Raw genomic sequence first — 25,772 nt, 5'->3', positions numbered from 1 at the left:
ACCACTGAACTCTCCAGCCAGCTTAATAATTGGTGTGCTATCAAGCTGATTAACATGCCACTAAGGAGTAAATGCCACTGTTACTTTTTAAATAGGTATAAACGAGCCATGTCAACCTGACTCATTCCCGCTAATAACTCAAAGGATAATGTTATTTTAGATGGGGCATCATAATTAAAAAAAATTGGAGGAAATTTTGGTCCCTTGGTGGATGTAATAATACGTATTAGGTAAATTTCCCTTTCTGAGTTGTTTAGAGTTGTTTTAAGGATTAACCTATATGTATCTTTTCCCCGTCTTTGTTTTTTTAATGTTGTGTTTGTATCTCGTAGTTTTGTTGATAAAATTTAAACAAACTCAAGGCTCATGTAGCAACTTAAACAATAGTAATAAAAAAGCCCTAAGGCTTTTCTTTAGAAGAGAGATGCTTTTCCTTTCCTCGCCCACCAGACCCAAAAAAACCCGCCTCCCGCTATCTCTGCCTGGCCCAAATTTGCAAACAGTCTGCTTTGTTTGTTCAAAAGGATTGCATCACGCAATGCAAATTTATGCAGATTCAATGGCTCAAGAGAAAATTACAGAAGCGCACTGGGTGTTCAAAGGCTGAGCACCAACCAGACTGGTACGGCTTCGTGCATGGCCCCGGGAGCAAACAGCGCATGGATCACCCGCAGAGAAACAAGCCTAGCACAGGACCGAGAGACTCACTGCCAGCCAGCCGGGCAATAAAAATGACACCCTGGCCTCAAGAATTGGGTGACACACAACCCCTTAAACAGCAATTAAACAACACAGCGTGGGGAGCTTTGGGTCCCCCTTCGGAGAGAAAAATCAAATTAAATAGATAAAATTTCACAGACTCCTAGAACAGGGATGAGCAAGGCAGCTGAGGCCACGACAACTTGCTCATTCATAGAGTCGGAGGTGACTCGATGGCCGGGGCAGCACAAAATGAAACAAGAGATAGTGCCAGAAGAGGAGACTCCCAGGGCAAGGAAAAGCAAGAGACACGTTGGAGATTGCATGTCTCTCGGGTTGCCAAGAGGCAGAGGGATGATCCAAAGGGAAGGGACGATGGGTGCTGAAGTCCCACGACATCTGTAGGCCGATGGGTTCCGTACTCCAATTCCTCTTTTGGTCTGGTTCCATTTCCACCTGCAAGTTTGGCCACGACTTGAGGGAAGGAGCCATCTGGCTCTCCTCCACCTGCTCCCAAAGCGCCACCTGTTTTTTTGCCTGCCAAGAGCACAAAGCCTCTTACTCAAGACAACCCCCCCACCCCCGTGTTGACTTTAAGGATCAAAGTGCCATAAATTCCCAAGGGCGCACTGTCTCGATTCCCCGGCTGGCCAAGACAGGCCCGTGGAATTTAACTAGGTCAACCAACAATGGGGGAAATAAAGTTTCCACTGGACCCCGAGAGGGCCAGGGCTGGGTTTGCTATCTTGGAGGGTTGATGGGTTTAATCCTGACTGCTTTGGGGGCAGGGCTGGGTTTCGATACGCTGGAAGTTGGGACAGGGTGCGGAGTGAGAGGCGTGGGTCTGGCCGATGGCCTATCTCTGACTGAAACTCAGGCACAATGCGGGGCTCAGCTTTACTTTCTGTGCAAAACTCCAAAACAAGCCGGTCGCACCATCCCAAAAGGGCTGGTACCACTCTGCGGCAAAGCCCCTTTGGAGAAACAGACGTAAAGCTTGTTCTTCTGTTTTTTGGTCTTTGGTGTGTGTGAGTAAAACACAAATTCCTCCCCAAAGCCGACGGTTGTTGACATTTGCTTCGTGTTTTGGTCTCAAACGCATCTTATCATACCCACTACAAACGTGTTATGGGATACGTTGATCATGCCGTTCCGTTTTCAAAACAGACGCCCAAGGCGAGTAAGAATTCAACCGCTAAAAACAGTTGGAATTCAGTCAGGCGTTGTTTTTAGACCTCTGGCTCACAAATCTTAAGCAATATAACACATTAGCAACCTGTTATTCTCACCGGTTTTTTAAAAACCCACAATCGCAGACAAACAGAGCCCCAAATGCCCCCATGCATCCTTGCTAAAATTTCAAATAAATACGTGCATTTCAGCAAAAAATAATCCTGATATTAAAATTGTAGCTGTTTAATCACAGTTAATTAACTGCAACAGCCTTGCCCTGTAAAGGAGGAGTGGCATTTTAAGGTGTTATTTCCGAGCTAATGCATCTTCTCTAGCCAACAATATACTGTATGCAGGGTAGCAATAAAATGTGTAAAATGTCCATAGAAGCAAACAAAGCCTGAAAGGGTGAGGAAAAACGCTGCCGGAATGAAAATGTTGCAGACTTTAGAATTTCTGGTTCAGTTCCTCTAGCTGTGCAGCAGCAGTGCAGAGGGATTCACAGAATACTGTAGTCTGTTCCTTTCTCTCATCAACTGGCACTTACTGTCTCAACAATTCGCTCTGAGACATTTGTTGAAGAAAGAATAAATGGTTTCATTACTTCCAACCGAACTGAACAAACCGCAAACTAACCAACACGACTCCTTTCAGCAAGAGGCTTCAACAGACTCAAAAGAGAGGGAAAGAGCCACAGAGCGGAGGGGGGGGGAAACGACACTCTTTGAAATCAAGAGGCAGGGAAGGAAGACCGATTGACCGTCACCCCAGTCCAGAAAAGTCCCTCCTGCTAAAGGCCGCCTGCAAAGTTGCAAAAAATCTTTTAACGTTTTCAGCAGGAGCAAAAACGAAACAGAAGTCGTGAGGCACCTCATGTCTGTGAAGAAGTCAGCGACAACTCACAAACGTTCACAATAAAATAGATTTATTCGTCTTAAAGGAAAGCCAACCCTTCTGGCTTTGGTTGTCATTCATTCTGCACATACGCTGTTATTATGCAAAGAAACATATCGGAGGATTTGAAAGATCCTCCCGGGACGAACCTCATCTGACTCTTTCCCCCCAGACGATTTTCATTCAAAGGTCCTCTCTGACTCTAGAGTCTGTTCCGGCTTCCCAGCCGGTCAAATTCCGGTGGCTATAATTAATTTCGTTCTTGGAATGAAAGCGGACCCGGGAGGATAAGAAGACCGCCCCGTTACATAAGCCGACCCATTACATAAGCCGACGGTCCACCCCAAAACCAACCTTCCAGTGTCCAGCCAGCGACCAGGGGGAGGGTGGATGACGAAGTAACAAGCCTTTGGTGGGAGCTGATGATAACAGAATTAGAGCAGACCTCATCAACAAGCCAAGGTTGACCCGGCTCTGTCCAATTTTTTTCCCCATGAAGGCCTCCCGCGCTGAATGGCGCTGATCCAGCTGAATTTCTCTTGAGTATTTCCAAAATCTGAGATTTCTTCAAAGTACAGTACAGGAATTTTGTCTTCCAAACTCAGGGTAAATTCAGTCACTTGCCAGTCATTGCTAACCTGCCAACATCCCACCACCTGTAGTCCAAAAACATACAAATGCCACTACTACTAACCACCACCATCATCATCACCCACGAAATTTTCTGGCTCTCTGTGTAACTGGAGCTCTAAGATTATACTCCATGATGTATCTGAAGGAGCAGGTTGTAATCAGCAAACATTTGTAACTGGATCAATCCGCTTTTGTTCACCTTTTTTAAGTGTGGTGCTCATTTTATTCTTTTAAAATAAGAATAAATTATCTTTATAACCTTAGAACGGCAGAGCTCAAAGGGACCCTTGAGATCATCCAGTCCAGCCCCTGTCAAGGAGGCCCGGGGGGCGGGGGATTCAAACTCCAAACCTCTGACTCTGTAGACAGAGACTTCAACCAGTGCAGTATGTAGAGGCATATGTTTTTAAGCTTTAAATATTGCCTTTATAACAATGGAAGCCGCTTCGGGTTCATTTTTTAAGGAGAAAGGGAAGGTTAAAAAGCCAAGATTTTAAATAATCAATCAATCAATCAATTAATCTGCCCATCCGAGAGGTGACCCATACACCTTCCCAGTCTTTATTGCATTTTCCTTTCAAAAGATGCCTTTTTGCCCCCCCACGTCCCCCCCTTTCCCAGCCGGTCTCTTTTTGGAAAGCCCGGTTTGGTTCCCAAAGCAAAAGATTCGAAGCTTTGCTCCCGGGGCCAAGGTTCCGCTCGGAGGTCCTTCTCCTCTGACGCTCACACACACAACCCTGGGGCTGGGCGTCTCTTCCCTCCAAAGGTCCTGATTTACAACTTCCCATTTCCCAGCCTGGGGATGAGGGGGCCCTCCCGTCCACTCCTCCTTGTGGCTTTTCGTTCCCCTTGTCCTCAAGCGCTCTCTGGTGGCCGATGGTTCCAGGGAAGCCTGGAGAAACCACGTCCTGTCTATCTATGGGTCAGGGTGCCTGGGTGCTTGGCCAGTGGTGGGGAGTTCCAATGCCCTCTTTCCATCTGCAGGCCGACCAACCTCTCTCAGAGGGGGAGCTGGTGGGGCCACGTCCCTGGCGTCTCCGTGGCCTCAGGACATGCTGCACGGTGTGTGTGTGTGTGTGCGTGCGTGCGTCCCAAAACGAGATGGACCACTGCTGACTTCTTTATCCCTAGAAAACCGTCAAGAGGGTCTCCGTAAGTCAGGATTGTCAATTTTATTTTCGTGGGGAAACCAGGTGGACCTGCTCCACAGCAACAACATACTAAAAAAAGAGCTTTTTTCCCTTTTTCCAGATGAGCAGAGAGAAAAGAGGGTTCCTCTCCCAATTTCGTTCAAAATATCAGAGAATAAAATCATAGACTCCTTGTGTTGCAAGGGGGTGAAACACGGCTATTGAGTCCAACCCCTTGCTCAAGGCAGGAATCCTTTAATTTGCATTCATTCATTCATTGATTTTCACCTCACTTTTCTCCTTTAAAAGGACTCAAGGGGGCTCTCACAACCTTAAAAGAAAATATTAAAAGCTAATTAAAAGCACACAAAAGCAATGGCTATTGATACTCCTGGGGTTTTCAAAAGGGTCTGCCCCGATTCTGCAGGAAGAGATGAGCCGAAGACCAGGGCCGCTGAGGAATAGGCCAGAAATGTGAATTTTGAAAGGCGCAGCTTCTCCCGTGGGTGAATATATATGCATCTATCAACTCCCTGAAAGGCAGTCTTTATATATGGATTTATTATTTATTTGGTTGTTGTGGGTTTTTCGGGCTCTTTGGCCGTGTTCTGAAGGCTGTTCTTCCTAACGTTTGGCCAGTCTCTGTGGCCGGCATCTTCAGAGGACGGGAGTCAGAACTCCTATCTTCTGAAGAGTGCTACTCCTGTCCTCTGAAGAGGCCGGCCACAGAGACTGGCCAAACGTTAGGAAGAACAACCTTCAGAACACGGCCAAAGAGCCCGAAAAACCCACAACAACCATTAGATCCTGGCCATGAAAGGCTTCGTGAATACATATTATTTATTTATTGCTTCGATTTGTACACTGGCCCCTTTGTGGAAAAGCATTTATTCCAGGTGGCCTGGTTCTTGGCAATGCAGGATCCAACCCTTCTGTGCTCTCGGGATTATATCTGGATCCCCCCCCTTCCCATGCAGGGACTCCAAGCCAGAGGCTTGTTTTTCCTGCTCGCCTCAGGCGACCCCTCGCTTTTAAACCAAGCGAGCAAAATATGTTGACAGTGCAAACCTTGTGCGATTAAACCATCGGGGCCAAATCAACAGAGGAGGGGGACGGCTGTTGACCTGCAAACATGCCCTCAGGGCGGCCAAGAAGCCCATCAGGTGGAGTGACTCTGTGTATATGTGTGTGTGTGTGTGTGTGTGTGTGTGTGTGTGTGTGTGTGTGTAAACATCTCACACTCCGCTTTCCGAATCCAAAAGTGTCGGTGAAAAACAAGACCCAGGCCTGTAAAGCGTATGGAGTTGGCCTCGCTTCTTTGATAAGAGACGTGTTGCAAACCAAAACACACAGGCCATCATCCCATCCGGCTGGAAAGAGCCAGCTGTTTAAAATGTTATAAGGACAAGATGCAGAGAAGGATTTTTTAAAAAAGAAAAATTTTCAGGCAGACGAATTCTTGGGGTTGAAACTCTGGCCTGGGCAGGCCGTGCCACTGGTTATTTTTTAATTTTTTTATTTTATTCTTTAATTTAATTAATTTTTTTATTCTATATTATCTTAAATTTAATTTTACTTTATTTTAATTTATTCTACTTTTTTTAACTTTTCTTTTAATTACTTCAATTCTATATTCTGTTCCATTTTATTCACACCCCACCTTTCCTCCCTCTATCCAGGACTTGGAAGAAGATTTTTAAAAATAGGTACAACTAAGAATCAGAACATAAAAAAATAGATTGTACAGTAGGGCCCTCCTATCCATGGGATCAGTACCCACAGATTCGACAATCCACGGCATGAAAATACTCAATTAGACACACAGACAGTCCGAAATACATATCTATGTGTATTTCCAGGGTGTATCTACGCAAAGTAGCCTCTGGTAAAGAGAAATGCAAAGCGCTTGCTCTTTCCGCGTTCTTCAGCATCCACAGGGGTGGGGGGCTTGGAACCGACCCCCCCCCCATGGATACTGCAGCCCTTCTGTGCGGCTGGTTTTCTCCACAGACCGGAAGCAACAGGAACTTCCGACTAAGTCTTCTACATTTACTAGGAAGGACAGGAAAGAGAAAAAAGGGGAGGGAAGGAGAGAAACCCGCTCTGAGGAATCTTGGCATCTTGCACGGCGGCCGAACAGGATGGATCTGGAATCGGCCGTCTGCGGAGAAGCCAGTTTCTCAGCAGGCGAGTCGTGATCCTCTGGGAGATGCACTCTTAGAGCGCTTCCTGACCTCTGGGGCAGCCCGTCTTGGTTTTCACGGGCTGGAATCCGTTTTGTTGGCCCGGCCCTTCTCGCCCCAGTCTGCACAGGCCAGAAGGGGGCAGGATCCATGCCGTAGGGAGGAGAGTGGCCCAAGAGGGGGCGGGACTGGGTGGGCTCCAGGCCATCACAAACCTGGAGATGGGAACGCAGAAGGGCCAGGAAGCTGGGAGTCGAGGGCCTCTTGAGTACAGTCTTCTCTGGCCCGTCGTCATCATAGATCAGCAGAGCTGGAAGGGACCCGTAAGGATCATCCAGTCCAGTCCCTGTCAAGGAGGCCCAGTGGGGGATTCGAACTCCCAACCTCTGGCTCCAGTTGGAGACCTAAACCACCGAGCTCTCCAGCAGCTTTATCTGGCTCCCAAGGAGAACGTGAGAGAGACAGCATCCTGCCACTCATTCTCCCCGCAGACTGGCCCTGAACAACCATTTGCCACTTATTCTGCAGGTGGCGCGCAATATCATGACTCGTAGCCACTGAGATAGCCAGGGGATGATCTCCGCGTTTTCTATGCCCCCTTTTGAAGCTGGCCAGGTTGGTGGCTGTCGTTACATCCTGCACGCCAGTCCATGGTTTACTCCTATGGAGAATTCCACAGTTTTTTCCTTCCCTGTCTGGAAACTTCCATTGTAGAGATGGGATTTCTGACATGTTTGGACTACAAACCCCATAATTCTCCATATCCTGGAAGGTTTGCCTGACAGACACCCAACTGTGGCTCACCTGGGAGAAAGGCCTAACCTGGAAGCCTTGGAGGCCTAGCTGGGCCTAGCTTCCTGCTGTTCAAGCTCCCAGCCTGCACTGGGGCAGGAACACAACACTTGGGGCCCAGCTAGGCCCAGCTACGTAAGTCTTCCAGCTTAGTCTTTTCTCCCAGGTGAGCCACAGTCAGGGGTCTGCCAGCACTCGATTTAATCAGAGAACGGAAGGCTGCTAATATTACTTTACCTCTACCTCCAATATTACCTCTACTTTAGCTCCGCACATTTTTGTGTCACGTACGAGACATGACAGAACAGCCATCTTCAGACCCCTGAAGCAGGATGGAGCAAGCTTTTTTTCCTCCTGTTTCAAAGCTTAGGGAGAGAACAGATGCAAATCACAGGGAGGTTTCACTTAAATATTACAAAGTTCCTGATATTTGTTAATGCACTAGACTACCACAGAAGGTGGGGAAACATCATTTTTCAACTGAGGTTGGATGACCGTCTGTCGGGAATAATTCAAATGTGCATTTCCTGACCCAGCAGGGGGAACGGACGAGATGGTTCCTGGGATCCCTCCGAATCCTATTTTTGTGATGTGCTGTTAAGCCACTTCCAGCTTACAGCGACCTCATGAACCCTAAAATTCCTGTTGTTCACCAGGCAGCTCAGGTCATGCAAACTCCATTCCGTGGCTTCCTTTAGGGAGTCTATCCATTTCATGTTAGGACTTCCTCTTTTCCTGCTGCCTTCCGCTTTCCCCACCTTTTTCCATGCTCGAAAGCCTCTCTCACCCTTCCCAAGATAACGTGCTTTGTGGTTTGGTGCCATCTGGTGATTATAAATCAGTGACCTCCCTGAACCATCCTGCTTGGGTCTAAGACACTCAAAGCTGTGGTTTCCTTTATAAGTTAACCCATCTCACGCTCAAGGCCTTCCTCTTCCCCTACTGCCTTCCACTTTCTCCAGCGCTACTGTCCTTTCTAGCTGGTCTGGCCTTTTTGAGACCTGCCCAGGGTGTTGGTATCACAACTCCCTGTAGCGCCCAAAATCATCAGAAAGAACTGTTTGTATCTTCCCGAGTTTGCACATCAGCTTGTTTTTGTGTGTCCTTGATCGTGAGGGAAGTAAACTTCACTTTTTATCTGCCAGTCTATATTTTTTTCCTTTTTCTTTTTTTAGATGTTAAGATCCACCAGAATTGAGGCTCGGGAGCCCTAACGGGACTCCTGCTGCCAAAATTAGTTATCGGTTAACGTGTGATTGGCTCCTGGGCGTAAGCTGTAGGTGCGAGAACCAACATCACATATAAAATGTGAATTTCCCAGTTTAGAGCGGAGAGCAAAGCAGGAGGGGAACGGTCAAACCTCTTCTGCCTCCCTCCCTCATTCCGGAATTGCAGCAATTCAAGCAGGCCAAATGCAGTTTTTTTCGCCAAGGGAACCTTGGCTTTCAGTGCAAAGCAGAAAACTGGTCTGGTCTGGCCCAGGCGAGCTGACACGGAGACGTTTCAGATACTGTACGTCTCCCAAAGCACAGCCCGGCACCTCTGACCGAGCCATCAAGATCCCCTCCTCTCTTCCCACCCAGCTGCAAAGCCAAAATGTACAGGCTGCGGTCATGCCAGCCATCAGAACCGCATGGAAGCATCCCCGACATCGGTTTGGATTTGATTGTTTGCATGATGCAAGGGGGGGTGGACCAATGGATATGGGCTGCAAAACACAGGGAGGGGGGTTCCCCCCCCAAAAAATGGCTGGCATGGGCTTGACTCGATTCAATGGGGTTTGGTGGAAAGGAGTCCATTTCAGCCGCACAGACGCCCAACCTGGTTTAAATCACCAGAAATAAATTAATGTCTGTGCAGTGTGTGGGGACGCGGGTTTACGGTTTCAAGACCATGGGACTCAAGCTGGACTCTGACCAATCCCACGATCCTTCTCGCTCGTACTATAACCGAGCCCATCATCCTCCCCCCCCCGCAATCTTGTAACCGTGCATTTGGAGTCCCATCCCCCCCCCAAGGTGTAGGTCTTTGCACTGATCTATCTCGTCCTGTAGTTTTTTTCAGCCCCAGGGCTCAAGACCATCCAGATCTTTCTGAGTCGAGGAATACAGGAAGAATTTTACTTTTATGACTTTCCTGTGCTTGTTTTTCTTGCTTAAAAAAAAAGGAAAACTTCTTGACTGGACCTATTTTTAAACCACACACAAACACACACATTCCCCACAAACGGTTTGATTTTTTTTAAAAGTGGTTCCTCTGCTCAAAACAGGCCCCGGCCAGAGCTTTCTGGATTCCTCTTTGCCAACTTCTTCGCCAGAGACACGTGAGAAGGCCAAGGAATCTGATCAGCTATTTGAACGATCCGGCTTTAAGTGCCGTGCCATCGGAGGCAGGTCTACTCGTAAGAAACTCCCATGGCTCTCCTGGGGACTTGATCCCGGCGGAGTGTGTGCTCAGCTTTTTTTCCAAGCCATCCAGCTCTGTTTACTTTTTCCTGCTCTGTAGCTTTCGTTGTTTTATGATTGGGTTAGTTTATTTTCCGTTTATTTCCCTGAGTGAAACTATAAACGTAGAGAGGGATCTCATCCACAACCCGCTTCCTCTGGACAAAACAGGAGTCGGTGTGACGTTGTGGTGTGTTTTGTTTTTGTTTTGTTTTGTTTTAACCTCTAGTGAGGTTTTACTGGAACAACATTTTCTTACCACAAAGAGTCTCGCTAAATTGTATATAGAATTTTAGTATTTTATAATTTCAATCTTTTGCAAGCTGAACGTTTGCTATTCTTTCTCCTGTTAGTTTGTGTTGATTTGAAAGGGTTTGAAGACTTCAACAAATGACTTACCACAATTATTCTATGACACGTTATTCCTAATAAAAAATCCTCCTTTTCTAAAGCAAGCCGCCGAAAGATAGGATACAGGGCCGGCGCTCGGCCCCTTCTAATATCCTGAACAACAGATACGTAAAGGTTCCAGCAACGGTCGACGTGAATTTCCACAGCAAACCAAAGTTTTGAATCCAGATCTTTTGAGTCATAACCATAATCTTAGAACTACACAGCTGGAAGGGACCCCTAAAGATCATCCAGTCCAGCCTGTCAAGGAGGCCCAGTGGGGGATTCGAATTTCCAGCTTCTGGCTCTGCAGCCAGAGACTCTCAACACCTGAGCCAGCCAGGTCTTAGTCTGCACTCTGACCATTACACCACACTGCTCTCCATGTAAGCTCAAACTCCCCACATGTCTCCGACCCTAAATCTCACACGCCACCCAAACCACAGAGTTTGTTCTGAGAGGACTCTTCCTTCATCTTATGTCCTTGTAGGATCCAGCAAAAAAAAAGAGGACGGTTTACAGTTTGCAAATAAACCAAACGAGAACCAGGTTTGAATACTCATTAATGTGCAATTAATTGCTGCAAATTAACGAAGTGCAAGTCACCAAGAAGGCGTCTTGAACAGCTGCAAAATTACTAGCTTTAACTAGTGTAGACCAGTCAGTGTCCAGGATGAACTCTGGGCATAAACTATTTCTGCATGAAAGCCACTAGTGCCACAGACCACGTTTCCTTCTTCTGAGTCACTGTTTCCTTTCTACTTTATCTGAACATCTTTTTAAGGTGCAGAAATGCTCTTTTTTTCTCAGGCTTGGGGTTCGGAGGGAACTGGCTCCACCGAGGACACACTGCGCTCAGTCCAATCCAGTTTGCTCCAAAATGGGGGAAAGGGAGGGAGGGACCGGCTGCTGGCCTTGACCCGCTTACATAAGGGACCCAACCGCAGGGCAGAAAGCAGAGGTTGCCGTTAGGGCGAAGTTAAAAATAAGTATCATCAGGATGGAGTTGGTGAAGGGGGGAAGCAAAACTTGCAGACAGAACTTTATGCGCACTCGAAAGCATTTTATAATGGCAAATATAGGCATACTTCATACAGTTCTTAGTACAGCATGACCCCCATCTCTGTGGGTCAGTATCCGCTGATTCGCTTATCTGCTGTCTGACAATATTAAAACTATTAAAAGAAAGAGCCTAGAAATATATATATTTCTAAAAATTGAACCTCTCCCACAACGATCGCTCAGTGTCCTCAAGTTGCTTCTGATTACAGGTGACTTTAAGGGGTTTTCAAGAGATGCAAGATATTTAGGGAGCAGTTTTATCAATCCCATCCCCAGTGCCATGGGCTCCCGTGGCCGAGCAGGATCCGAAACCAGTGCTCCTGAGGCCGGTCTGACACTTGACGGGTTCGTTACATCACATTGGCTCTCAACCACCCAATTAATCCACTTAAAACCACCACGGCTGTCATCCTATTCAGGGTTCTCACATGGAAAGGCTCCGAATCCCCCAGGAATACTGTCCCGTGGTTATGAGAACAGGAAGCCTTCGATACAATCATGGGGTCCTTATAGGGTTGTTCCTTCCCCGAGTCCTCCTCGGCCGCCTGACGGTGCCATGGAGGTGACTCAGGGCTCTCAAAAACCATGCAAAGCAGGTGAAGCAGCCAACGCACCGAACACGCAGCAATCAGGAGTGCCCACGATGGTGGGGAACACAAGCACTCTATCTGGTGGCCAACACCAACAATACAATCACAAACACTACAGTCGAAACCTGATGGCCCGTGGTCTCCCTCCCGTTGCCAGAGAAAAACAGAGAGCAAGCCGGAACACCTGACATATGATCACAAGGTGAGTGTCATGACGGCTGATGGATTTGAACCCGGCTCGCTCCAGTTCAGTCCGGCACCCTCACCCACACGCTATCATATATCGCTCTGTCCTGGTACCTCCAAACGCATGAGACTGTTTCTCCATGTGGATCACAAAGGTGTAAATTTATTGAATGGCTGTTACCTGCATTGGTTTATGCTTTTATTACGCGAATTTACGTCAATCTGCCCATTGTGAGATTCTGCTTGAATTTCCTTTCGGGGGGGTGGGTGGAAACTGGATCGTGTCTTTTTTTAATAGCACAGGATTTAGGAGCAGAAGGCGAGGGGCAGTAAAACGTTTACACCCCCACCTCCCGCAGAACAAGGACTGTGACTGACTCGGCCGCAAAACTGAGGATGCAACTGCCTCGGCTTGATTCGGTTTAGGGTGAGCGTTCCTTCTGTGCTGTTTGCAGCTTTTGAACTGTCTTCAAGAGCAGCCCTACAAAGACCACAAAGCAGTAGTCCAGCCAAAGGTTTCCAGAGCAGGGATCACTGGGATAACCATACTCTATTCAGGTATCTTTGTTCAAAAAAGACTGTATGCCCTCAATCCAGTGAGATTCAATCCACACTTCGAGTCCCCCTTCCTTTGTTACTCTGCCTTCCTGGCCCATCTCAGGCTTCCCCTTCAGGGTTTGCCCTCATGCTGCCCAGACAGCTTTAAAGGGTTGTGTGGCTGTTAAAAGTGGGGAGGGGAGGACAATCTTCCCCAAAATAAATATAAACACATACCATGGAAACGCTGTAACCTGCTGGGGTTTGTCAGAGTTGTTTCGCTTTTATATTGATTTTTATCTTTCTCTTTTTAGCTGTGCAGAGACAATCTAGCGATAAACAGATGCAGCAATAAAGCAATCATGCACTGGACTCAATGGTTTGTTTGTTTTTTAAAAGAAAATAAACAAGATCACGGGGTGGGGGGCGTATTTCCACAGTCCCAAAACACCATGTCTCAACTTACAACCGTCACCAGAAAACTATTCAAAGTCACTTCTCCTCCGTCCTTTTGTAGAAAAAAAAACATGCACAATCGCCCGGGGAAAACACCGTTTGAATCGCACCAGTTACGTAGTGAAAATATACAGTACTTCGACTTCAACCATGCCAGTTCTGGAGCAATGTGTGACGCCTTTTCCAACGTGTTTCCCACTTTTTCATCACAGATGCTGGACATGGAAGACTATTCCTTAAACACCCAGCAAAGATCCTCCACCCTAGTGCCCCATTAACACACTTCAGGGTGGTAAACAAAGCCCAAGTGTTATTGGTAGACTCAGCTCAGGCGGTGCCTCCCGGAGCCAAACCATCAACCGAAGAGTTTTAATGAGGCCGTATAATTTCAGAAAGAATGCTAAGCTTGCCACGTGCGCCCCAGTCCACGGGAGAAATCTTTTATACCAAGAAAGCGGAGAGATGGAGAAATCCCTGCAGGGTTAAACCCTTATTCTTCGGGGAAAGGGACTGGTGAAAACAACGTGGCTGAATACACAAAGCACCCAGTCACAAGGTTGGTGACCGTAAGACCAACCACCCGCATGAATCCTCTGCTCCAATTTTCTGTTCAGTTCCTTCTATGGGCAAAACTCTGGCTTCGTTTCCAAGAATCTCCCAGCCAGAAAAACCTCTGTTTGAACAGTGACCAAGACCAGGGGTCAGGCCTGCAAAGTTCTGGGAACAAGAGAGCCGTCCTTTTTGGTATGTGTTGGTGTGTTTCTAGTGCCCACCACTGGTGCAAAGCGGGATTTTTTTTTGACTGCTCACCGCACAGAACCTGTCCTACAGGACATATGGGGAAAAACGTTAAGGGTCGCCATCGAAACAAACCTGAACCTCAAGCCCTCCTCTGCTTGCTGGCTACATGGGGGACACCTTTACATACCAGATTTTAAAACCTTTCCGTGTCAATCGATTGCACTAAGAACAATAAAAACCCTTCTCAAGCACCAACAAACATTATTCGGCAGGAGCGTCCACGGACCGGAGCCTGAGCCCTCCAGCACACTCTGTATCTCTCTCTCGCTCTCTCTCTGTGTATGTGTATAAATATTTACATTTGTTGGGAAACATTTATACACATGCTCCAGGCGTGGGCAGGAGATGGCCGGGAATGTGAGGGAAGGAGGAGGCATGGTGGCCTTGGATAAACCGCCCGAAACACCACTTTTTGATCCATGGAAGCTCCCACTTCAATAAATTAGAAAGAATTAAGAAAAGGCCCTGTGGTCCTGAGGATTTCACACATGCAAGAGAGTAGAGAGATTCCTTGAGGGAACCTCTAGAAAAATCAGATTGCAAACCTTTCGCCAAGAAAATCCCAAGGGTGACACCCTTTTATAGACAGTGTAGGAAAACTGTGGACAGACATTTGTCTTGATCATACCTCAAATTCTGCACACCCTCTTTTTTTCATGCTCCCTTTAATTTTTTTTTTTAGCAACAAACCAAACTTCTCTGTCTTGAAGGTTTGCCGCAAGGCCTTTTCTTACTTCGAGAACAAGAATAACGTTTAAGCCCAAATTTGGTGCCACAAAATTTTGCTTCTCCGGATTGGGTTTGCCAGGCCCCGTCTCAGCCGGTTCCCTTACCCCCCAAGTTCCGGTCCCGTTTCACGAAACGCCATCCTTCTTTGGATGCTGTTCTCGCTCCGAAGGGCTACCCGGCCCAGATCCGTTCTAGAGATCAAGGACCAGCCAGAGGGAAGAGGAGGGACCTCATTGTCCGTTGTCTGTGGCCGGCAGCACCTGAGCAGCAGGGAGAAGGAAGGGCTTGAATAAGAATCATCCTCTCATCCTTTGAGAACTGCAGGGCTGGAAGGGATCCTACCAAGCATCCAGTCCAGCCTCTGTTCTTAGCTCCAGAGAAACGCGTCCAGAGGTGGCTTAAAAAACCCCATCACAACCCATTCTAAATGTTGGCTTCTCTGCCTTTAAAGCAGAAGATGCTGTTTTAAAATGACCGAGATGGGCTTCTCGACAGAACCTGGAACAGACTAGAAAACACACACCATAGGGTGTTTTTAAAAATTATTTTCCTCTGTACTAAATTAGGGTTCCCTTCAAGCAACCCTCGAGAAAGGGATTTTTTTTAAAACGGCTTTTTAGTGCTTTCTGTTCACCCATCTGGGCTGGACCCTCGAAGGGTATCCATCAGATGCCTTTTCTAACCACTTTCCCATAAGACGGGCCTTATTTGTGAAGATTTTTCAGTCAGACAGGGGAGATTATCTGGCCACCAAGCCTTTTATTTCCTTTTAGGCAATTTTACCCTCAAAAGAAAGACATCCCGTGGCCAGGATTCAACGTCCAGGAACGACCTTATTTATTTATTTAAGTTCTCTCTGCTGCTCTCCTCCTCATAGGGAGACCCAAGGAGGCCCTCACAAGAGGGAAAATAAGAAATTTTAAAAACAATATATAAATATCACCATTTAAAAAATAAATTAGACGTGTATTAAAAACATACTGCCACTGGAAGCAAAGTGGGATATAAATACGTAAAATGAAAATTTAAAATATATAAATATTTTGAAAGCTTTATATAATTGGGCATATACAGTATACCTTTTCTTCATAATTGTGAGGGAAACTAATTAACTGTATACAGTACTGTGTATGTACAACCAGGCAGACACACAAAAGGCCACCGCACGAGTTCTGTCCCTCAGGGCGCGCGAGAGCCTCCCGCCTTGCGCCGCGCGCGCTGCTTCCTGGGATTCGGAGTTCCCAGAGCCTTTCGCCCCGCCCCCGCCAGTCCCTAGGGCGGCGCCGATTGGACGGAAGCCGCAAACCCGGAAGTGTTGCTATGGCGGCGGCGGCGGCAGGGAGTCCCCTGAGCGGCCCGGTGTCGGTGCTGGAAACCTATCGGGGCAGAGACCGGGTGGTGAGGAGAAAGCCCGGGCCCCCGCTGGTGGCGGGGGTGGTTCGGGGTGGGGGAAACAGGCCGCACCCGCCCTTCAGCAAGGGCTGGTGGGGCGCCAGGCCGGAGGGCGAGGGGCGTGGCCGCGTTCTTCCTTATGCCCCGCCCCTCACGGGCGTGGCCCATGGGGGTGCTGGATGGAGGGGCTTGAACAGCGCGGCGCCTGCGCACTGGCGCCCGAGGCAGATGGGGAGGACGTCCGAGTCGGGTGTTTACTGCTGTGCCATCACGCCTTCATGGTGGGGTAAAATAGCGCCCAAATGTGGGTGTAAATTCTGGAAAAAATTTGGGGGGGACTACAACTCCCAGAATCCTCCCACCTGGCTGGTGGATTCTGGGAGTTGTAGTCCAAATAGTTATTTTTTTAAAAAGTCCTTAAAGATGTGCATAAAAGCTCAAATAGGGGTATAACTTATTTTAAAAATGCTTTTCGGAGCCGCGACTCTCAGAAATCCCCACCTGTGGCTGGGGGGATTCTGGGAGATGTAATGCAAAAAATAATTCTGTAAAAAGCAAGTCCTAAGTCTTTTTAAAGTGGTAAGTGAATCAGCAGATCCCAATCCCGCAGATAAGAGGGACCTACTGTAAGGACTTTAGAGATAAGAAAAGAAACAACCCAATAAATGCAGCTCCAGTGTTTGTAAAAACAGAATTGGTTTGGAAGCAAGCCCCAGTGTGGCCTCCCTGTGCCTTCTTCTCTTCCTCCATCCCCCCCTACTGCCAGGTGCGCACCCTCTCTTACGCCTGCCAGCTGGCCGGGGGCCTCTTGGTGGCCAGGAGTCGCTGGGGGGAGTCGCCGCTCGGCCATGGCCTTTTGACGGCCTCTGCCCAGCTGAGCCACTGCCGGACAGTGTTGCGCCTCTTCGACGACCTCTCCATGCTCGCCTACAGCTGCCAGTACGGGCTGGGCCATCAGGTAAGCGTAAGCCCTCCTGGTCAGTGGTTGGCAGCGTTTGGCCCCGGTGCCCAACCCGGCCCACTTGGATTTCTCCATCCTCTCATCTGCGTCTGTACAGTAGGACCCCTAGATCTGTGGGGAAATCCGTTCCAAGCCCCCGTGGATGCTGAAAAATGTGAATACGAGCAAACAGTATTGTGAGACATAACCTGGTATCTGGCTCCCTCTAATGGCCCATTCTGGTAACTTCATCTTTAGAAATATATATTTCTAGAATTTTCCTTTTGATATTTTTAATGTCTTCAGACTGTGGATAATTGAACCAGCTGATACGGATTCTGCAGATATGTTGGTCCTACTGCAGAAAAGCAAAACTTAGTTAGCAAGAAAACCCCTCTGCAGGAAGGGCAGAAGTCCAACAGAGGGAGCTGTCCTTCCTCCCAGAACGGGCTGCTCGTTTCTCGGGCGCTTTTCTTGGACGGGAGAATTCCTAATCCTGGCATTCAGGATTTCAGAGCGAAGCCACACGTCCAGAGAGGAAAACTGCCCAGAATGCAACCCAAGAGAGAAGGCCCGATGCCTGGGTTCAAACCAGGGCCTTTGCGGGCACATGCTTCCCACCCCACCCCACCCGCCTTGGCACCAATGGATGAGGAGCAGAGTCCCTTTCTCATGATAAAAAACAAACATTCCTATTTTTAGTCCGGTGACACTAACTTCCGCATGGTCTCTCCAGCAGCCAGCAGGACAGGCTGTGCATTTTGGAAGGGGGGAGGCAGGGAGACCCCAGGGACAGGAGGTCACCCGGTGCCCCGGGAAGGGGGAGGGGGGCTGGGAGAGCCATTCTTTGCTCCTGCATTAGGAGAATGCGAGGGTCACCAGACTCTCCCGTTGGGGTTCGCTGTACACTTTGCTTGGTTGGGTTTCCTCTGACCGCCGGCAGCTGACCCAGGTCTTCAGAAGTCCGGCTGTCTGTAGGCCTTCCTTGGCTGCCCGGGATCTTTCGAATGGCACGTGCCAGGGACAGAAACCGTGTTGGGGGGGAGCAGCTCCAGGAGGCAAAGACCTTGTCCCTCTTCGCAGCCAGGATTTTGATGGGTCCCGGGTCCCACGCTGCACCTTCATTTCCTCCCCCCCATCGCAGGAGGAGGACGCGGCCGTGCGCTGGCTTTCAGTCCTCATCAACCTGGCCGACCAGCTCTACTACCCCTGCGAGCACGTGGCCTGGGCCGCCGAGGCCCGGATCCTTCCTGCCGAAGCCGACCGGTGGTGGGCACTCAGCACAGCCCTCTGGGGTGTCTCTCTGCTCCTGGGCATCGCACGGTGAGGAGACCCAGGTGGACAGGCGATCGAGGGCTCCAGGGTTGCTCTCTCTACTCACCCCCATGACACCCCCTCCCTTTTGAAACTTGCAGCTCCCTGAGAATTTTGTCCCGCCTGAGAAGCCAGCTGCGGAAGCCACCCAGGTAGGAAACCGATCCCCATGCGTCCACACGCCCCCAGCCAGATGCCAGCGCTCAAGGGTGGGCAAGTGGCCAGAGTGGTGCAGGCAGTACCAGTGACACCTGGGAGGCAAGGCAAAGGAAACCCCTCCCAGCTGCCTGCCACCTTTCCCTGCCCTTGGCACCAGCCTGCAGGATGGTGGGCGCTGAGCAGGCCGGGATCAGAAATTCATGACCCACACCTCCTAAACTCTCCAATCAGGGAGGCCGGCAAGTCTTTGGGGCCGAGTCCGAAATTCGAGCCCAGATCGTTGGCACTGAGTCCTATTAAAAACAAGCTTCCCCCCCCCCCAGCAGGGGGGGAAAAAAAGGCTGGGTTGGTTGGTTCCTGTCATGAGTCAAGTCCCCGGTGCGAGGAGATTCCCCCCAACCCAAGGGGGGCAGCTGCCAACCAACCACCTTAATATCATCCTTCTCCCCTTCCTTCCTTCCAGCGGGTCCGCCTCGCGGAAGACGAGGGCCCGGGCCAAGGCGGAAGCACTGACGGTCCTCAGCAACCTGGCTGACCTCGCCAACGCTGTCCACTGGATGCCTGCGGGGCTGCTGTGGGCTGGGCGGTTCCCACCGTGGCTGGTGGGCCTGTTGGGAAGCATCTCCTCCCTCCTCGGGATCTACCTGACCTACGACACTGAAGGGCACGAGGAGTGACCCCCGGGGAAGAGGGACGGACGGTGGCTTCTGAAGGGGCGATTCCGGTGCCCACTGGGAGGGGGTTGTCTCTCAGAGAGGTTGCCACCCTCCTGAGGGGTTTTGCCATTGGGTCCCCGGCATCCGCAGGACCCGTATCCGCTGACCTCCCTTCCCTGCCAGAACGGCAGCCCGTCAGCGCCCCAAAGCGGACTGAGGGGCGCTTCATCCTGTTTAACAATCTGAGCCAGTAATAAACACATTTAGTAACGTAATAAAGAGAATTTCCCATTCCTGGCCCTGGTCTGGCCTTACGGCAGTGGTCCCCAACCTTTTCCAAATCATGGACGATTTTTTTTGGGGGGGTGTTCCTGTACATGTGGGGGGCCTACCGAGGACAGAGGTCGAGGTGTGTTTGGGGCCCCTCTGTTCAGCGCAAAGCTGGATTTGCTATGTTAAAGAAAATTCAAGCCCGCTCAAAAGAACGGAGGACGGACAGTTTTTAAGATTCACTATTGTTGATTTAATTCACTGAATCATCCTGCGTTCGAGAAACGATTGCATTTAAAAAAAATACTAATAATCTGCCATGGTCTCCAGGTTGCTGAGACCCCCTTTCCAATCCTTACAGTAGTGCATAAATAGTCTGACAAATATTTAAACACTGAAAAAACCGACTTCACAAATAAACATAAGGAGAGGGACCTCCCTGGTGAGACCAGGGGTGGCTGCTCAGCACCGGCCAGGATGTGCCCTTTGGGGCGGCGAAGCCGACAGGCCACGGAAAACCCACCGAAGCCGCTCCGGGGGCTGAGGCCACCACAGGGCACACCAAGCGTATGACAACAAGGGTTTTGGAAAAGGCTGAGAAGCCTCCCTCCCCCTGCGAGGAGGCCGGAGAAGAACTTCTTCCAGCCGTGTTCCGGACGGTTCCTTCTCTTGAGAAACCTTCCGGTTCGCACAGGACAGAGGACAAGGAAAAAAAGACAGGAAAACTGGTTTTAAACACCCCTCCCGTGTTCTAAAGTGCTCTGGTTTCTTTTTCTGTACCCATAGAGCAACACAAGGATGAGCGTGGCACAAATGGTTAGCTGAGACACAGCCCCACAACGAGAGCAAGGGGGAAAAATGCCGAAAGGCAGGATCGCGGTCTAGGTGAGAGAGGCAGAGAGTTTATCCCTAAGGTTCGAGGGGCTCCTTGGCTGGCCAGGTCAAAGATTTTTTTGGGGGGGGGAGAGAAACCACTTCTTATTGTTCGATTGTTATTAAGACGGAACCCATAATCCTTCGTGGCTGCCGTTGACATCGGCAGAGGCCTGGATCCGCCGCCTGGAGTAGGTTTCCCTTTCCGAAGCCAGTGTGCAAATATTTGGGGTGAAGAGTCCGGGCCTGACAGAGACACGACGCAAGGGCCGAAGCTGGTTTCGGACACCCGTCGGGGTGACTCTTGATAAGCCAGTGCGGAGGAGAGCAGGGTCCTTTGAATTGGGACCCCAGGGCCACTCCGTTGTGTGGCAGTTCAAAATCCTCTCCCCAAAAGCAACTGCCTAGCTCTTTTATGCCCTGTAAGAAAAGCACGGCGGGAAGCCGGGAGGGAGGGTGGCCGCCTTCCCAGCCATCAACCCCTCTGGGAAGATCCCTCGGGCGCGGCCAAGGAGAAGGCAACAGGAGGAAGGCAGGAGAGCCCTCGGCGCAGGCAGGCAGGCTCTCGCTGGATTGGGGCGGACTGGCAGCAGAAGCCCAGCGGCAAGGCTGTCGCCGGATGCTGAGGGCCGAAGGCAGCGGCCACCACCGAGGAGAACTCTGGAGGCGGCTGGGTGTCGAGGGTCTTCCCTCCCTCCCCTGTGGCTCAGGGCCGAAGACCGGGTAGCCGGATGGGGTCCTGTTCTCTGGCCTACCCCTGGCTCTGCCATGCCGCGCCTTGCCGTGTCGTCTCATCTCGTCAGAAAGGGAGCATGGAGTCCAGCCGCCGGCCCGGGGCCCCGCCGTCACAGTCTCTGGCCGGAGGAGGAAGCACAGCCAGTGGGGAGATGGCCAGGTACCTTGTGCGAGTGAATGGCCGAGGAGGGGAGGGCTGACACACACACACACCCCCAGGCCCCACGCCTTCTGGTCCCCTTTCAACAAAGCCTTCAGCCTCTCAAACCGGCACAAGCCCCACAAGGGGGGGGGGTGAGAGGCATGGACTGTACCCAAGGCCCTCCCTTTGGCCCCAAGTGGTCGAAAACTGCAGCCATCCAAGGCGGGCTCCTCAGAAACCCGGAGAGGTCCCGCTCGGCTTTGTCCGCCCGGCAGAGAATGACTGGCGAAGCCCAGCTGCCGTTGATACACGGGCGGCTGCCTTGGGGCCCCACCTCCAGAGAGCACCAAAACCCTTGCCCGCCTGTTCCAAAGAGTCTTCCAGGGGTACACACCTGCCTGCCCGGTTGCCAACCAAGCCGACCGGGGCAAGGCAGAGAATCCAGGCCCCGATCCGGGCTAAGAAAAGAGGATGTCTCTTGGTGCTGGTCAGAAAAAAATCACGTCCTCCTTGCCGGTGTCGTCCAGGGCAGGCGCTGGGCTCGAAGCCCTGCTGGGCCTGAAAAGGTTGGTGGAGGGCAGTGGCGGCGGCAGGGCCAGCCCCCCAACCGGGTGGCTGCTCTCCATGGCGCCAGATGGGTCTGCAGGGAGGAAGCAGAGGAGAGGGTTAACACCAAGGCGGGCGAGGCAGCTGTGCCGGCTGCCCGAGAGATGGCACCTACCTGGTGGGAAGGCCACGCTCTGGTTGTGCAAAAAGACAGGGCTGGTGGATTGCCGGCCGGGGGCCAGAGCCTCTTCCTTGCCGGCCATCCTGGGAGGGAGGAGCGGCCTCAGGTCTCCCGACGCTGGAAGCAGAAAAGGAGGTCAAGACTCACAGCCGGAGCGGGAGCGGGAGTGGGGAGGGGTACTCAACACCCCAAGGAAGTCTTGGAGGGCTTTTAAAGCCTGCAGAGCTTCACACGGCATAAACATGGCCGGCAACCTCCCAGGAAGCGCGCTCCCTGCAGGCCGGATGCCGGGGAACCGCCTGCTGCTCCTGCTCTCCCTCGACCAGAACTGAGCCCGGCCCAGAGGCACCACAAGGGGCCTGTTGCTCCAGGGTGGAAGGGCCTTTCCTCCAGCAGACAATAGCCGCCGACACCGGGGGTCCTTTTGGATGAGGAAAAGCGTTCCAGGAAGAGGGAGAGGAAGAAAGGCTCCGAACCGCCATGGAAGGGAGGACCGCTTGCAGAGAGCGGGACTCACTCACCTGAGCTGTCTGTCCGGTGGGAGGCCAGGCCCCGGGACCCTTTCGGCCCTTTCTCCTTGCTCCCCTTGGTGAAGGTGGCCAGCTTGGTGGGGATCTGCTGCTGGACAGCCGCCTGCTTCTGGATCTGGTTGGTGGCGCTCAGGAGGTGGATGGGCACCTCGTTCTTGAGGCCTGGCACAGGGCGGGCTCCTGGCTCCAGGGCGGCGCTGTCCCGGCGGCCCGGCTCGGCCCTCTCCAGGTACTCGTTCCCCCCGACGCTGGCACGCCCACAGAGCGCCCCGCCTTCCAGGGCTTCCCCATTGAAGCTGACCGAGTGGCTCAAGGTGTGCGCCTGAGGGGAGGAAAAGAGTCCAGGTTACGCCTCCTGAGATGGGGCCTGTGGGGAGGGGAGGGCCCCCAGCCCCCCCCCCCCACAGCGCTGGAGGAGAACCCAAGGAGACCCGAACGGAAGGATGGAGATCTTCCAGCTTTCGGCCAAACCCTCGCCCTTACCGACCCCTGAAAACTAAACCCCGCTCTTCACCACCTCAGGTGTCTCTTCCTCCTCGCTTCCTCCCGAGAGCTGAGCTAGGCTCCTCTCACCCCCACCCACCGCAGAGGGTGCAAAAACCCGCTTTGCACTTCATGGCCTTTCCCACGTTGAGACCTTCGGCTGTGGCTCCCTTAGTTTCCTGAGTTCAAGGACGTGAAGCCCAAATCTCTGTAGAGCCAAAGTTTGGGACTCCCTGCTCTGGAAGGTGGCGGGATGGATGCGGCCGGCCTCGGCAGCTTTGGGGCCGGGCTGCTTGACCCCCCTCCCAAATGGCCCCAAAGGAAAGGCAGGAGCACTGCTCCATTTCGGCCCAACCACTCGGTCTCTGGATCTCCGGAGACACCGCATCCACGGGGCGGGGGCTCCCCTCCTGCCTTGGCTGGACCACGTGTGTGTGTGTGGTGGCGATGGTGTCGGGCACTCACGTGGCCCATCTCTGGGGAGAAGGTCCCGGAGACCGTGTGCTGCTTCTTGATCCTCCGGTGGTGCTCCAGGCGCTCACGCTCCTTCTCCACGGCCCGTTGGGCCTCCCGCAGCCGCTCCAGGTCGTGCTGGTAGGCCTCCCGCTGGCGCTCCAGCTCCTCCCGGTCCTCCCGCAGGCGCTCCTGCAGCCGGCGGCCCTCCTTCTCCTGCTCCTGCAGCCGGGCCTCGGCCACCTCCATCTCCCGCCGCCGGCGTGCCCGCTCCTGCTCCCACCGCTGCTGTTCAGCCTTCAGCTGCCCCTGCAGCCGCTGGACGCTGGCCAGCTCCTGGCGCTGCTTCTCGAAGTTGCGCTGGCGCTCCTGCTCCAGCAGTAGGTTGCCGCGTGTCGACTGCAGGCGGAACTGTCGCTCCCGGTCCAGGAAGGCGCTGCGCTGCGTCTCCGCGTAGCTCTCCTGCTGGGCCATCACCGCCTGGGGGAAGAGAGGACGAGAAGGATGGAGGAGGCACCCCGTCCCCAAGAGGCAGACCGGGAAGACACGTCATGAAGGGAAGCACCATGGTTCACAATCACATCCTTTTCACTGGACCACAACCCAAGGGCTTTTCAGTCTTTGGCGAGAGGGCGCTTCCCTCTTCTCTGCTCAAGCCTCCATCCTGCCTTACCCACCGTCACCCCCCCAAAAAAATTCCTGCCTACCAAAAAGGGGTGGAAAAAAACCATTCCTTGAAAGCCAAACCACTCCCGGGGTTGGGGAAGAGGCGGCCGCTTACCTGGAGGCTGAGGAGCAGCTGCGCGAGGGTCTGGATCCTTTGGGCGAGCTGAGAAAAGACACGGGACCCACGTTGGGGAGAGGTCGGCAAAGCCACCCTCACCATGAACCCTGCCAGCCTGACGCCCCCAGTCTGGAGTCAACCCTGCCAGGTTTTATTTTCCTTGTGGGAACCCCCACCTGCCCTCTCCCTTCCCCTGCCAGAGCGTCAATGGGCTTTGCAGGCAGGCTCACCCGTAAGAGAAACAAAGACACACCAGTACCTCCATCTCTGTCTCCAAAATGGGGTGAAAACTGTTGCTCTGCTCTAGTTTCCCGTTATCACCCTACCAAAAAACAAGGACAGAGAAAAAACACAGGGTTGCTTTCTTTTTCTTTTACCTAAACCGACAAAGGAAAAAAGAAAATAAAGGAGGAGGGAAAAAAGCCGATTTCTCGCCCCAGTGCTAAAATATTGAGTATTTCTGCTGAAACTTCAGGAGCGTCAAGATGAATACCAACGGAACAAGGGGTCCATACCAGTCCCGAGAACAGGGGTTTGTCCAGAAGGGTTCTCTTCTTCCTAGCAAAACCGGAATGAAACTCCGGGCTGGAGCAAATTCTTAATGAACGTGGAACATCAACGTCCGCGCGCACGGCGGCCCATGTCCGTGGGTGGTGTGGCGGGCAGAGCCGACGCGGTCCGCCGGGAAGAGGCTCCTCTGAGCGAGCCCCTTTCCCGGCCCTCTCCCAGGCAGGCTGGGGAGCAGCTCCAAAGAGGCCAGGAAGGAGGGAGAGGAGAAGAAGGGGGCAGAGGGTGGACACCACGTACCCCACGCCCCCCTTCGTCCCCAGCGGAAGGGAGCTCCTGAAGCAGCAGCAGTTCCGAGCCGGTCAGGAGGCCTCGGCGATCCCGGAGACGCGGTTCCCCGCTACAGACCTTCTTCCTGAAGCTGCTGGCTGAAAAAGAGGTGAGCGAGGAAGCCGTCGGCGCTTGGAGAGCCACCCAACCCTCCCTCAGCGTGAAGAGGCCCCTCTGTGAGGTTTGCCCCAAAAGGACACGGACAGAGAAAGGCTGCCAGGGTCCCGACAGATTAGAGAGGGACATGAACCATCAGGTTTCAGCAGTTCGTCCTTTGGACAAAGAGGTACTCGGCTGGTCCCTGACTCTCCTCCTTGGGCCGGCACTCCTGGAGGAGGTGTTTTGGCCCATTCCGGGAAGAATGGAGAGGGGCTCCTTCACCGGACACAGTTTTCGGAGGCCCCGCAGGGCTTGGGCAGTGAATGGGCCACTTTAGCCTCTTCTTTCTTGGCCACCGACCAGATCTTTCCTTTCAGGGAGTTCTCCTTGCCAATTCCCCAGACCAGGCTCCCGCCTCCAAAACCAGCCACGGCTTACCTTTCGCTGGGCCAGTCGTGGCACTGTCATATCCCCCGAAGGTCTCGGCCCGCCTCAGGGGGCCAGATCCGCAGGCATCATCCGGACGAGAGCTTGTGCTGCTGCCCAGGGGGTTGAAGATCAGGCTCTGGAGGCTCTCCACTAGGAGGAGAGAGAAGACGGGTTCAGCAGCAGCCAGAGAGCAGGAGAGCAGAGGAGAAGTGGGGGGGGGGCAGAAGAGGACAAGGGCCCCCCTCTCCCT

The 25,772-nt window shown here is 52.0% G+C and overlaps 3 protein-coding genes across 11 annotated transcripts in view; 1 reads left to right on the top strand and 2 right to left on the bottom strand.

Moving 5' to 3' along the window:
- Window positions 1–15,952, bottom strand: part of MAST3 (microtubule associated serine/threonine kinase 3) — a 91,302-nt gene extending 75,350 nt beyond the window's left edge. The window contains exons 1-2 of one of the 2 annotated variants that reach the window (XM_072977899.2): window positions 15,779–15,952; window positions 14,804–14,959 (exon numbers count right to left, since the gene is read on the bottom strand). In XM_072977899.2, coding sequence (XP_072834000.2) covers window positions 14,804–14,959; window positions 15,779–15,789 — 167 coding nt within the window. In that variant the 5' untranslated portion in view covers window positions 15,790–15,952. The remainder of the gene's footprint in view (window positions 1–14,803; window positions 14,960–15,778) is intronic. The other variant, XM_020781017.3, reaches the window with a different exon arrangement.
- Window positions 15,953–15,981: 29 nt separating this feature from the next.
- Window positions 15,982–19,451, top strand: PEX11G (peroxisomal biogenesis factor 11 gamma). Its single transcript, XM_072977903.2, has 5 exons — window positions 15,982–16,097; window positions 16,858–17,049; window positions 18,176–18,354; window positions 18,447–18,497; window positions 18,968–19,451. Exons 1-5 carry the CDS (start codon window positions 16,020–16,022, stop codon window positions 19,179–19,181), a joined length of 714 nt encoding a protein of 237 aa, XP_072834004.2. The 5' UTR covers window positions 15,982–16,019; the 3' UTR covers window positions 19,182–19,451.
- Window positions 19,452–19,659: 208 nt separating this feature from the next.
- ARHGEF18 (Rho/Rac guanine nucleotide exchange factor 18) overlaps window positions 19,660–25,772 on the bottom strand; it is a 41,209-nt gene continuing 35,096 nt past the window's right edge. For all 8 annotated transcript variants that reach the window (XM_072977893.2, XM_078379026.1, XM_078379027.1 and 5 more), the window contains 8 exons: window positions 25,532–25,672; window positions 24,965–25,092; window positions 24,417–24,479; window positions 24,155–24,202; window positions 23,386–23,853; window positions 22,429–22,759; window positions 21,902–22,024; window positions 19,660–21,820 (listed from right to left, as the gene is read on the bottom strand). In XM_072977893.2, the coding sequence (XP_072833994.2) occupies window positions 21,669–21,820; window positions 21,902–22,024; window positions 22,429–22,759; window positions 23,386–23,853; window positions 24,155–24,202; window positions 24,417–24,479; window positions 24,965–25,092; window positions 25,532–25,672 (1,454 nt within the window). In that variant the 3' untranslated portion in view covers window positions 19,660–21,668. The remainder of the gene's footprint in view (window positions 21,821–21,901; window positions 22,025–22,428; window positions 22,760–23,385; window positions 23,854–24,154; window positions 24,203–24,416; window positions 24,480–24,964; window positions 25,093–25,531; window positions 25,673–25,772) is intronic.

This window comes from Pogona vitticeps, chromosome 7, assembly GCF_051106095.1.
Source record: "Pogona vitticeps strain Pit_001003342236 chromosome 7, PviZW2.1, whole genome shotgun sequence".
Lineage (NCBI taxonomy): Eukaryota > Metazoa > Chordata > Lepidosauria > Squamata > Agamidae > Pogona > Pogona vitticeps.
The sequence above is the reverse complement of the archived record's forward strand: the minus strand, read 5'-3'. Positions and strand labels throughout refer to the sequence as shown.